Source organism: Peromyscus eremicus, chromosome 23, assembly GCF_949786415.1.
Source record: "Peromyscus eremicus chromosome 23, PerEre_H2_v1, whole genome shotgun sequence".
In the NCBI taxonomy this organism is placed as follows: Eukaryota; Metazoa; Chordata; class Mammalia; order Rodentia; family Cricetidae; genus Peromyscus; species Peromyscus eremicus.
In genome coordinates this window covers 37,644,123-37,658,160 of record NC_081438.1, presented here as the reverse complement: position 1 = coordinate 37,658,160, position 14,038 = coordinate 37,644,123, and the positions used below count along the sequence as shown (strand labels likewise).

At 42.4% G+C, this 14,038-nt stretch overlaps 1 protein-coding gene across 5 annotated transcripts in view; it reads right to left on the bottom strand.

The window, feature by feature from the left end:
• The window catches only part of Pan3 (poly(A) specific ribonuclease subunit PAN3), a 123,886-nt gene that overhangs the window by 3,787 nt on the left and 106,061 nt on the right, over positions 1 to 14,038 (bottom strand). For all 5 annotated transcript variants that reach the window (XM_059249340.1, XM_059249341.1, XM_059249342.1 and 2 more), the window contains 5 exons: positions 13,471 to 13,561; positions 8,736 to 8,875; positions 5,960 to 6,089; positions 5,331 to 5,395; positions 1,456 to 1,594 (listed from right to left, as the gene is read on the bottom strand). In XM_059249340.1, the coding sequence (XP_059105323.1) occupies positions 1,456 to 1,594; positions 5,331 to 5,395; positions 5,960 to 6,089; positions 8,736 to 8,875; positions 13,471 to 13,561 (565 nt within the window). The remainder of the gene's footprint in view (positions 1 to 1,455; positions 1,595 to 5,330; positions 5,396 to 5,959; positions 6,090 to 8,735; positions 8,876 to 13,470; positions 13,562 to 14,038) is intronic.

The following is a 14,038-nucleotide window of genomic DNA, read 5'->3' as shown; positions in this document are numbered from 1 at the left end:
GAGCAGTGGCAGGTGCACTGTGCTGTGGACAGCACTCTCACAACAGCCTACAGAAACTCAAACAAGGGCAAAGCAGCACCTGGCAGCACAGCCCTCCCTGCAGGGCTACCGAGCATGGTTTTCCTATTGGACATTCTCTCTCTGCTGCTTGAAATGTAGGGACGGGTAGGGCAGGGCAGGAAGGATTCGAGAGAGTTGAGGGGGAGTGAGACACATATACCCTAGGTCATTCATATACAAAGATAGTCTTTGCTTAATCTTTTTCTCTTTCTACTTTTTAAAAACAAAGAAGGGAAAAAAGGCCATGGACGGATATGGCACCCGACCACTGTTTTGTCAGCACCTGATTTACCCACAGTTTTATACGAAGACTATGATTTACTCCAGAACACACCTCCTCTCTCTCATGTATGTGTCCCACGGTGGATGTATGTTGTGGAGGTCAGAGGACAACTTGTCAAGTCTTTCTCTCCCCCTCCCGCCCCTGTGTTTGAGACAGGGTCTCTTTTACCGTATGCACACATGTGCCTACACATATGCAAACATACACGCATGCAAGTGGTCACACCAGACACAGTTTTCCCTACTCACTCTTCTCCTCAATGAAACAAACGACATGTCACAAAGTATAAAGGAGGGAGCGCAGTCCTTTTGTGATGCTTTATTCAAGTAAAAGACTCACAGTGCAAAACAACCTGTGGGTCACGACCCCCTTGAGAGGGTTGGTTGGCCTTTTCATAGGGCTCGTGTATCATTTACGATGATTCATGACAGTAGGAAAATTACAGTTATGAAGTAGCAATGAAAATAATTTTATCACTGGGGGTCACCACAACACGAGGCACTGTATTAAAGAGTTGCAGCATTAGGAAGGTTGAGAGTCACTGCTCTAGACGCTCCTGCTTTTGCTTCTTGAGTGTTGGGAGCAAAGGTGTGAGCTGCCACGCTCAGCCAAAAAAAAAAAGATCTCACTGTCAGGCTGGAGAGGTGGCTCAGAGGTTAAGAGCACAGGCTCCTCTTCCAGACGCCCTGAGTTCAATTCCCAGCAACCACATGGTGGCTCACAATCATCTATAATGAGATCTGGTGCCTTCTTCTGTCATACAGGCAAACATGCAGACAGAACACTGTATACATAATACATAAATCTTAAAAAGGAAAAAGAAAATGGCCTGTCTTAAATTCCTCACAAAGTATAGCAGGTATACATCCTGTTTTCTTCAGTCTCCTAGTACTTGTACACACTACACCTCTACCAAGTTGTAACAACTGTGCTTGCTGTAAATGTGCTTGCCACCAAGCCTGGCACACCTGCACAAAGGAGAGAATGAGCTCCTAAGTGTCCTCTGACCCTGTGTGTGCACATGGGGCATGCACACGCACACATACACACATGCACGCACATTGATATAACAAAAAAACTATTAAAAACTACTGGTCTTCCTTACAAGTTACCTTGTTGAGACAGGAAATAATGTGACTGAGGTCAATCCAGGGAGCACCTGCTTCTGTGACCTGATGAAAAAGATGATCCCTAAAGAGTTTCAACAGATAACGATCTCCAGTCTCTGACCAAGTCGGATCCTTCTGAAACCTGGGGAATTAGTATTTGATCTCAGTATCTCACGCTCCATGCATGTGGTCGTATTTTTCAGATTCAAGATTAACCCCATTTTCCCCAGTAAGTAAGAAATTAGACAGCTTCTGTAAAGTGCTTAAAAACCAACCAGAGAAACAAACCAACCAACCAACCTCAACCAACACAAAATACATAAATCACACTTCTCAACATTCAGTTCACAGGAACAACTGTCCCTTATATACCACTCAATCTTTACAATTAGGTAAAAAGGCGAAAAAAGAAAGAAATGTCTTTAAACATCTCTGGCCAAGCCTGTAAGGAAATCTTCTCTCCATCCATGCTCCAGGTCACTTTACCAAGGAACATAACATGGGAAATGTTTAGAAAGAGGAAAAGCTGCTTCCTGTCCTTCACACTCCACTAGAAGGTGAGCTGTGAGCACTGGAGAACCATTGACGGCTTGTAGTTCTCAGCACCCTGAGGAACCTGCAGTCTAGAGGAAAGAGAGGAAGCAGGGTCTGCCCAGCTACACAGTGCTCTGACCAGTGGGTACGACAGACAGGGCGGACACATGCACCTGCCCTGGGAGGAGGAGCTGAGGGTGCTGCCCCAACACAAGCATGCTCTGCAGTCAGCAAACTAAGAACGGCCAGGGCATCTAGACGGGGTGAGCGGAGCAAGGGGAGGACGAGCTAGCACTGCTAGACTGGAAACAACTGTGACAAGCATTCTAGAATCATTTCAGAGTCTAAAATACTGTTCTTCACCCGGACTCAGTCATAATAAACAGTTTCATCAATTTGGCCACATATATAAACATCTAGAGAGGAACAGCCTAAGCACAGTCAGAGATGATTAAGCCCCGAACAGACAACCTACAGCAGGCAAGGATCAGACAGCACAGTAAAAATCAATCACAGCCATAAAAAGATCCTCAAACAGGCTCCTTAAAGAGCAAGTCCCAAGCAAAACGGTACCAAAATTCAACTTCTTACTCATTAAGCTGACAAAAATCCCAAGTTTTAAAGAAAGCATTGTTAGTCAGGCCTTCTCAAGAACAATACCAATCTATCCTGCAAACCTGACATCTGGAGACTCCACTGTCCCTCCACAGTAACCAAGGCCCCCTGCAGCGCCATTCGAGGACACCACACTGGAGACACCATGGTGCAAAGGGCAGCACAGTACGCAGGCAGGGCACAGCTCTGGACACACCCTGTCTGTACATGACCAGAGACCTAACCTGTTTGTCTCCAGTTCTCTCTTTCTCCCCCCCTCATTTGCTGTGGGATGTTCTGTATGACAAATGTGTTGCTGATTAGTCAATAAATAAAACACTGATTGGCCAGTGGCCAGGCAGGAAGTGTAGGCGGGACAAGGAGGAGAATGAAGCTGGGAAGTGGAAGGCTGAGTCAGAGAGACACTGCCGGCCGCCGCCATGACAGGCAGCATGTGAAGATGCTGGTAAGCCATGAGCCACGTGGCAAGGTATAGATTAATGGAAATGGATTAATTTAAGCTGTAAGAACAGTTAGCAAGAAGCCTGCCATGGCCATACAGTTTGTAACCAATATAAGTCTCTGTGTTTACTTGGTTGGGTCTGAGCGGCTGTGGAACTGGCAGGTGAGAGAGATTTGCCCTGACCGTGGGCCAGGCAGGAAAACTCAAGCTACACTCATTCATTCATTCATTCATTGGTTTTTCGAGGCAGAGTTTCTCTGTGTAGCCCTGGCTGTCTTGGAGCTTGCTTTGTAGACCAGGCTGGCCTCGAACTCACAAAGATCCACCTGTCTCTGTCTCAGAGTTCTGGGATTTAAGACATGCGCCACCACCTGGCTCCAGTTCTCTTAGACAGGAGCAATGTCTCCACCACAAGGGTGGCAGGAGAAGCAGGTCAGACTGGTGTATCATGGAGGATTCTGCCTAATTCCAAACAGGGCTGAGCAGGAAGATTTCCAACATTAGTACAGTGAGAAGTGACAATCTTTATGTACTTAAAGAGAGAAAATACACAATATATTTGTACCTGTAACTCTTGAAGTATATATAAAATTTTTATAAATAAATTAGTCAGGGTGGGGACAACCAATAGAATGAGGTTGTTAGGTATAAAGAGAGGGAGTTTTTTCACCACAGAACTTTTTGAAAATTCACATATAACATATTAAGAAATGTGAACAGAATTTTATAAGGACAATCTAGAATTTTATATATAATCATTTATCAATAATGTGTAAACATAGAAAAAAAGACAATTTTAGCTTTGCAAAGAACTCATGGCTACCTCTTGTGAGAGGTGTGTGCTCCGAAAGGGTGTACTTCACTGACTGAGAATAAATCAGAGAAGAAAAGCAAGCACCAGAGCAGTTAATCCAGAGAGAAAAAGAAAGGCACTACCCTCCTCCCCCAGAGCGGAGAGCAGATGTGCCAGGCTGAGTGTGAGTGTGCCGGCTGTGAGGCACAAGCAGCCTGGACGGGAACAGGGGGGAGAGAAGGACTGCTGGGCTCCCCAGACTCTTCAAAGTATTTCCTAACACTGACGACAGAGAATTTACTGTCAAGTGCTGAAGACAAACTGGTTCTTTAAGTATGTTATATGAAATTATATAACAACTGTCAGCCCCAAGAGAACGTAACTAGGCAAACTACAGAAGAAGAACCGTAATGACGCTGAGAAAGAATGGTGTGTCCTCTTCCCAGCAATGCCAACCCTGAGAACAGAGGACTCGGATGTCTGCATCAGGACAGCGAGAGGGAATCAAATACCAAGAAAAAGTCAACAGAACAGAAGACCCGCATGTTCTGAAGTACGGGGTAAATCAAAGAAAATGCTGAGACAGGGTTTCCAGAACTGGTTAACATACATCCTCTTACTTAGGGTGGTTATTGGAGAGAATCCTAACTGAGAATCTTCATTTTGAAAATAGCCAAGTGGGGCTGAAGAGATGGCTCGCTGCTTAAAAACACTGGCTGGTCTTACAAAGATCCTGGGTTTGATTCTCAGCACTCACACAGAGATTCACAACTGTCTGTAATTCCAGTTCCAGGAGATCTGATGCCATATTCTGCCTCCTCAGACACCAGACACACATGTAGTGCATGACACACATGCAGGCAAATATCCCCAGATATGTAAAATGAAAATAAATCTTTAAAAAAGAGAAGGAAAACAGGTAAGTAGGCTTTAACTCCATGGGAGAAAAGAAATCCCACAAGCGACAGTATGCACCGGTCATTTCCCTCTGGGAGAACAGACAATCCCGAGGTGTGACTTGCTGTAGTCATAACTGCAACTCTGTCCAGCCTATCAACAATTAAAGTGCAGACACCAACTCTGTGTCTGGTAACTCTAACTTAAAAGCAAGGTTGAACTAAGACAGCATGAAATGACTACGTCACTCTATTATCAACATGACATCTATAAAAATGCATTTTTACAGAAGAGACATGCTACAGCTGAGAGATTTCTAATGTCTCCCAAATGACCAGGAAAAAAGAGATGTGACCAGGCTTCCTACAGGAGACAGGTACTCGCTATCACCTTCCTTTACTGGCGCACACGACTGATTTCTAACATGGGCACACAAGTTCCTAAGAACCACCACACCTGGGCTGTGGTTTTTCAAGGTCACTTCCTTAAGAGCTTCCCCTTTTCCAGACAGAAACATTAGGAAGGCAGTCCACTCATCCCTTATACAAGTTAGCTCCCTTGGTTTGAAAACATGCTGTCGATACTGTAAACCCTTACTCTGGCCTCTCGTTGATTGTTCCCAATTTTGCTAGAAGTCTAAACAGTCTTCCATTTTGAACCTCCTATAAAACATTTTAAAAACAGAATGTTAATGTCCAGGCCGAATATAAACAGAAGTTTTAAAAATGATACTGTGCACCCGTATTATTCTTTTCTTTTTTTTTTTTTTTTTTTTTTTTTTTTGGTTTTTCGAGACAGGGTTTCTCTGTGTAGCTTTGCGCCTTTCCTGGAACTCACTTGGTAGTCCAGGCTGGCCTCGAACTCACAGAGATCCGCCTGGCTCTGCCTCCTGAGTGCTGGGATTAAAGGCGTGCGCCACCACCGCCCGGCCTTATTCTTATACAATAAATCCCAACACCACACTTTTGGGTTATGCTCTTAAACATATGCCCATTTTGTGCATAGTCACACTCAAGGAGATTATGCAATTGATCAATTCTAGGAAGTATTTAAAATACTCACATTAAACAAAACCAAGATTTTAGACCTATGATTACAGCAAAGTCATGAATGAATAGGATATTAGAGCCTATACTAACACCCAGTGTGGACAAGGAGAGCACTGCAGTCCCAGACAGCAGCACAGTGAGTACTGCATGCCAATTTACACAGTAACCAGACTTGACCTTAGCAAGGTCTTCCTCGATGACATCATTTCTCATTTGAGCAGCGTCCAGTTGAGTATAAAACCGAGCACCAATCATAGGCATGATGTCATTCACACTGCGCATCCTGTTTTGGTCAGTCAGTAAATACCTATCGAGACAGAGAAGAATTCCGTGAATGGCCAGGGCCACTTAAGGACAACACGGCCATAGGCACACAGATGCTGCTGTCACTACAGTCTGTGTTCACAATTTAAACACATACTTTTCATGCAAATTTTGTGCTGAATTTCAGTATTACTTCTCTTCTCTGGAACATTTAAGTCCAGACGTCTCTCCTCTGTGTGTCCACTGTTACAGATGTGAAACAGTGAAGTAGAAGAGGGCCACACTTGCCCATTTCCACCCTTAAGCCCTCTGTTTCAATACATGAAATGACCGTGAACAAGTCTCAGTGTGAAACACTGGAAGGCTGAGGGATGGGGAACTTCCCCTCCTGTTCTTCAAAGATAACCGGCTTCTATTTTTGCCGCAGGGTCTTGCTATGTTGCCCAAGAAAGCTTTAAATTCTTGGGTTCAATTGAGCATCTTGCCTCTACAAGCACATGCCACCACACCTAACCAAAAATAGTTTTTTAGTCTAACAATGAATCTTCAATTGTGCAAAAAATGACTCAGCCAGAGAGAAACCGTCCTCTGCTCCATGACTTCATGGGCCACCTGTCACTTCTGGGCCATCTCTACAGACTAAGAGAGCAGAGGACCAGTTCACCTGCTTTTCTATCACCACTGAGAAAGATTTATTATTTTATACAGTGTTCTGCCAACATACATGCCCGCAGGCCAGAAGAGAGCACCAGATCTCATCATAGATGGTTGTGATCCACCATGTGGTTGCTGGGAATTGAACTCAGAACCTCTGGAAGAGTAGTCAGTGCTCTTAACCTCTGAGCCATGTCTCCAGCCCGTATTGCTCTTTTCAAGAGCCACCTGCCTAATCCAGTGACGGTCAATCACTTGGCCACTACTTTCTCTAAAGGTAAGTCCTTCTCTTACCTCCTTGCAAGTATGCTTCAGGAAACTGTCTTCAGTTATCACTGCCTGCAAACAGCTTACTTGCTTTTATCTTTAACATCTTCTTTAAACTTGTGCATGTCTGTGGTGGGGTATGACACCTAAGTACAGATGCACATGGAGGCCACAAGAGGGATTTTATCCCCTGGAGCTGCTGTGGTTACCAGCAGTTTTGACTCAGGTGCTCTGCAAGGGCAGTACACACTCCTAACTGGTGAGCCATCTCTCCAGACCTTCAATGTTTTTATAAGCCGCAAAAAGATGGATGGAAATTATGTTAATCTTATTAGTAAGTATCCTCGGATTTTGGCATAAACATTCTTTTGATGAGTAGATGAATGATTATAACCACACAAATTACCTTAGTTATCCACAGTAACCACTGATATTTACATTTACCTAATCATACTGAAACCCGTTACCAGCTATGTGACAACTTGACGAGGTACTCTACCTTACTGTGCCTCAGTTTTGTCTTTAAAATGGGGCTAATGACACTCCATTTACAGATGTTAGAGAATTAAGTGCAATTCATTTCAAGCAGTTCACAAGTGACTTATGTAGCTCCATAGATGTTAGTTTACTGTCACTAGTGAAGAATACCTTTTCAATTATTTACTTTTTTCTAAGCAATTTTTCAAGTATTTAAAGCCTCATATATCATTATCTACTTTCAATAATTATTAACATAAAGTGAATTTAATTACTATCCTCAGCTCCTACTTTTTCAAAAGGGAACTTTTAGAGTTTATAGTCTGCAATTGTCCAGAACAATCTGGATGTTGTAAACTAAGGCTAGAAGAATCATACACAAAGCATTTTTCCCCCCAAAAGCTGTATCATATTGATTGATTATTTCTAGGTCCCAGGCAAACACTGGCTTCCGGTGTCTCACAAGCAAGACAGGGAAGCCAGTTTAAAGAAGAACAGGTGGGCAGCCCCATCCTCCATCTCCCAGTTCTGTACCCCAGGGCTCGTCCAAAAAGAAACCGGACCATCCAGGGCTACACAGAAAGAGCACAAGGGATCACTGGAAGCTAAAAGAAACTACTGATTAGGATCAATAAATTCTAATGGCTTCTAGAACTTAACAGGGAAAATTAGAGGCATCCTAGCATCTTTTCCCCGAGACTAAACTCATAGCTGTAATAAAAGTTGTTCGTCCTCCCCTGATATCCTCACTAGTAGACGTGTCTGAGATAGTAAGCGATCCTTTGGTGGTGATAGTAGTCCACAGTGGGTTTCTCTGAAGTCAAATGCATTCCAAACTTACACTCAAAGATTTCCTGGAATCTTCCATTCCCTGAATTGCATGCCTAGACCAGAGACTGACATACATAACTAGACTGTGAAGGAGGCTGCATTACAATCTCTCACTATCTAGAACAACACTGGCCAAGGGAACTCAAGAGACGGCAGAAATGTTCTGTCCATGACTTATCTAGCTGGGAGCAACATCCGTGGCTGTGGAGCTCTTGAAATATGGCTAGTGTAACCCAAGAGCTAGTAGCTAGTATGTGTCGGTGCAACTCTAAAGGGCACTCTCTGACCAAGTGGCTAATTGAAACAAACTGGTTTATGAATTGTAAGAAACATATACTTATAAAGATTAGGCCATCAGCAGCTGCTGTGTCTGCCTGAGTGTATAAACAGTGGGAGGCTGCTATGTAAAGCATATGTAATCATAGAGGACTACTCTGCTTCACGTAATGTTAATACTTACAAGATGAGGTTCTTCAGGTCAGAGGAGTAGTTGATTGTCACCAGTTCCATGGCTTTCTGTAAATTCTCTCGCTGAATTCCTGCCAAAGAGTTGCAAGCCAAAGCCAACACGACTTTTCCTAACGATATCAGATCTGCTTGCTGACACGAGAGAATAAACACAACTGAATTTCTTCACAGGTACACTTTTCACACACTGAACACATCACCAACAGGAAAAGCACATTATAAAGACACAGGAGGGCGGGCTCAGGACAGGTTCTCAGCAGGGTTGCTTGTTAGAATCACTATGACCTGACTGAAAAGGATTTCTGAGCCTCTCTTTTCAGTTTCATTTAATGAATAGGTCCAAAATGTTTAGAACATCCAAGTCACCCTAATGAATGTATTTCTAGGATTACACTGTTTTTTGTTGTTGTTTTTTGTTTTTTCGAGACAGGGTTTCTCTGTGTAGTTTTGGTGCCTGTCCTGGATCTTACTCTGTCGACCAGGCTGGCCTCGAACTCACAGAGATCCGCCTAGCTCTGTTTCCAAGTGCTGGGATTAAAGGCGAGTGCGCCTGGCTAGGACTACACTTTTTAACAAACATTTACTATAAGCAATTCATATTCCAATTATAAGACTGCTGCTTTGAAAAGCTTCTGTGACCATCGGGGAAGGGGTGGCAGCAATGTGTGACAGGTTCCAAGAAACTCCGCAGTCAGCTCTCTCCTCCCACCTTTACACTGGCTTCAGGGATCCAATTCAGGTCATCTGGCTTACATGGCAAATGTCTTTAGCTACTGAGCCATCTCACTTGCCCCAGAGTTTGTAGTTTTATTTCGAAAATTTAAACACTGCTGACAGTCTTTCCTGTTACACAGAACTGAAGGCTACTACATGCTGGCTCTGCTAAGATCACTGTGACTCAACAGATACATTTCTCATTTCATGAATCCAAGATGGCCATGTGAATGTGAAGACAAGACATCCCAGTACAAACAAGCATTCACCTGACTTCAGAACACACGTATCATAGAACATCAAAGTGGCACAGACCTCAATGACAGCTTGCGTCTTTGTTTCCCAAATCACTAACAATTTTTGATCACTAACAATATTCTTTATTATAAACAATGAATTCTTTAACTTTTCCCCCATTTCTTTAATCCCAGCACTCTGGAGGCAGAGGCAGGCAGATCTCTGTGAGTTCGAGGCCAACCTGGGCTACAGTGAGATCCAGGACAGGCTCCAAAACTCCACAGAGAAACCCTGTCTCAACAACGAACTGTAGTGTGAGTATCTATACGCAGGGCATCTGATATGCAACCACTGTGGAAGTGCTGTCTGACTCCAGAGGGTCATGACCCACAGGTTGTGAACCACTGCTCCACAAGGGTTCCAGCCACTTCCCAACTCCATGAAACACAAGGGTCCCCTGTAGTAGCCCTCTGCAAAGGCAACAGTAACGTGCCTAGAAGAACGCGGTTGCTCTAAGCATGGAATATATTTTAAGTAACTTTGATTGAGGGTTTCTATAAATGCTTAAAATCTGAGGTATCATCTCAATTATTGCATGCATGTCCATCTCCTGATTTATTTATTATAGGAGTTTTCGAATCTGGCCATATACTAAAAGCACCCAAGAAACTTAAACACAAACCAAACAAAAATGATGCCTAGTGGCCTCCTCCTTGCCTGAGTGTTGGAGTTATCCATTAGGGATATGGTCGAGGGGTTGGCATCTCTCAAAGTTCCTACTGATAATGTTCCTAGTGGCCCTGAAGAGATATGAAATGAGTATGTCTGGGAAGCCAGGGATTTTAAGGCAATCACCAGTGAACTTCCTCCCTCCATCAGGTTTCCCCCCATTTGTAGAATTCAGGAGGTTTTCCTAGATTCATTTTCAGTTTTTTCCTGATTCTGGGTTTCTTGTTTCTTTTTCTGATTCTATCTATGGCTCTACTTATGTCCACTTTACTGAAAGTCAGTCTCTAGTCACGTGTCTAAAACAGACTATGAGAAATAGACTACAAGAAACAATGTACTCCTCTCACCTGTCAATACACTCCCCCTTTGGGACCATCTTTAAATCTCTCCTATGCCTCACTATAATAATCTATATAAAAATCTACATATATACAACTAAAAAAATGGAAAGAAACCCGATATATCCATTTTACTGAATAATAAAGTAAGCAACGGGCTGGAGAGATGGCTCAGAGGTTAAGAGCACTGTTTGTTCTTCCAAAGGTCCTGAGTTCAATTCCCAGCAACCACATGGTGGCTCACAACCATCTGTAATGAGATCTGGCACCCTCTTCTGGCCTGCAGGGATATGTGCAGACAGAACACTGTATACATAATAAATAAATAAATCTTTAAAAAAAAAAAAAAAAAAGAAAGCGACAACTGGTTGAAAGTTGACAGAGTTTATAAATGAAAGCAGTTTCTGACTTTCAAAATGGTTGCCCAGGATGGTAAAACAGTTGGTCATTTGTAATTCAAGGTATCACCCCACCCCCGCCTTTTAAAAGAGCTTCATTATTTATAAGGTATTCCACAATAAACTAAGTGAAATAGTATCCATTTGCAAAAAAACAAAAGAGTGAGTCAGAAAAGAAAATTCAAACTAGTCTTATTTTATATTCCTAAGTGATTTTTTAGTGCTGGAAGTTAAACCTAGGGCTTTGTCCATGGCTCCTTAGTCAACTACTAATTTTCAAAAACCAATTCTATTCAAAACAGAACAGTGATAACTCTAAGGCAGGAGTTTCATTTTTTAATGTGGACAAGAGGTTTCTTGATTCCTGGTATACTGGCTCTAAATATTATCCAAAAGTGTAGTGGTGTAACTTTCTTAAGACACATGTAGATCACTATTCAGTAATACTCGTCACATTTTGGCTACCTTATAAGATAGCCTATGCTCACCTCAAACTCACTGTCTTACCTCCAACCTCCTCCTTAGTGCTACCACTGGAGGCATTAACCACCCACACATCTAGCTCATCAGTCACTTTTGGATGAAAAGAAATTTAGGCCAATTAATTACTAAGTAAGTATAAAGCAGCAAAAGAAAAGTCACTAAAAAAATAACATTCCACAAAAAGTGAAGGGATAAACTGCATTTAGATAGAATAAAGTGGCTTCAGGATGTGTGCGTGTGTGTGAAATCAGGATTTATCCCCACAGTGCCTACCAGATGCCACTACCAACATCAAGGCAGCCTGGTAAGGCAGGCACGGCCGAGGGGAATTCAGACAGGAAAGGTATACACACAATGTGTGTGCAGAGGTACCCTAGATCGCAGACAGCATGGCTGTGGTCCAACAGCCGTAGACTGCTGCATGAGGATTCATGTTCTTACCCTATCATTTCCTTTCCTTTTTGTTCTGAAATTTTGTCTTACACTAAAGTAAACTAAAACTTTCTTTTGAAACAAACAAAAGTTGAAAAGAGGTGGACAATGGGAAGTATCTCTTTATGTGATGAAACCATTCTGCCTTGCACCAAGCTTCAGGTTAACAAGCATCTAAACAGGAATGAATATGACTTCTTATACAAAGAACTAAAATTAGCTTTAGTGACAGTTACATATCCCAATGTGAACTAAGGCAAGACAAACCGATGAAGATGAATTCTTTGTTTTTTAATAGAAACTTTTTTTAAGATTTATTTATTATGTATACAGTGTTCTGCCTGCATGTGTGTCTGCAGGTCAGACGAGGGCACCAGATCTCATTATAGATGGTTTTGAGCCACCATGTGGGTGCTGGGAATTGAACTCAGGACCTCTGGAAGAGCAGTCAGTGCTCTTAACCTCTGAGCCATCTCTCCAGCCCGAAGATGAATTCTTTACTTTAAATACACAGGTTACTTCCACACAGTAATCAAAATGGAGCACCTACTCCTACTCCTTCTTCCCAGGGACAGTCTTTGCTGTTTTTGGCAGTACTGGAGATCAAATGCTCTAGAGCCTAGAGTATGCTAAGAACCACTCTACCACTGAACTACACTCCCATAAGCAGGGTTGGGTTCTTGTATTTCTACACAGTAGCATATTAATAAGGAAATAAACAACTAAATTAGCTTAGAACACTGTGGAGCCCGACTCAGTAGTAACAGAATGAATTAGAGAGTAATGAATTCTGGTAATATACAAGAAGCGACAGACTTTACAGCAACAGAGGAAAAACACAGAGCAGGGCCTTTACCGCCACCCCTTTCAAAATAATATAGTGGGACAAGCACTGAAAAGCCAAACTAGTAGGTCTGGAAAGGTGAAATAAGCTGTAACATCTAATATAATCCACTCATCTGACTGAGACAAATATATTCCAGTGTTAAACAGCTAGAGTCTCGGCTTGTATTAATGGTCATTCATCCTGTCTGTTTCAACAGTAAGGCTGCACTAATTACACCATGGAGGTTAGGACACCATTCAAGAATGACCTGAAGAGTCAGACTTAAAATCCTCAATACTTTAGCTGGGCGGCGGTGGTGCACGCCTTTAATCCCAGCACTCGGGAGGCAAAGCCAGGCGGATCTCTGTGAGTTTGAGGCCAGCCTGGGCTACAGAGTGAGTTCCAGGACAGGTGCAAAGCTACACAGAGAAACCCTGTCTCAAAAAACAAAAAAACAAACAAACAAAAAAAACAAAACAAAACAAAAAAACCTTCAATACTTTAAAACCAAGTTTAGCTTAAAAGAACACAAACAAAATAAGCTTTAAACATCATACAAATTTTACTCACCTGGTATTGAGCCATTAATGCCAAAGGATTATTGTTTTGACTGTTATCAAATGTTAAAACGTCAAAAACTCCTACACAATTTACTCGCAATCTGTAAGGACCAAAAGATTTTTAAAAAATTTATACTTTTCTTAGTATATACTAATGAATATTTAACATTGCCTAATATTACAAAAGGACCTAAAATGTAAATGACTATAACTTCCACCTCCACCCTCCCCACCCACAAAATCAACCATTTCAGAGACAGTAAATGGTTTGACTCTACTTATAAAAGTTAGTCACTGATAAAGTCAGGATGATAACCCTGAACACATCAAATTGTTTGAGTTACTCATGAAGGAAACTATTTACTTGCAAACACTTGCTAAAGACGCAGCTGGCACTGTTCCAATCATCTTACATACATTAACTCAAACCTCTTCATGAATTTTTAAACTAAGGGGAAAGTGTCACAGCACAGTCTAATGCCATTGCTGAAGCTCAGAGAAGAACTTCCTCAAGCCACCTACAGGCAAGTAACAGCAAGAACATGGAGCAGGACCCCGCTGGTCTTACTGCTGTTAGT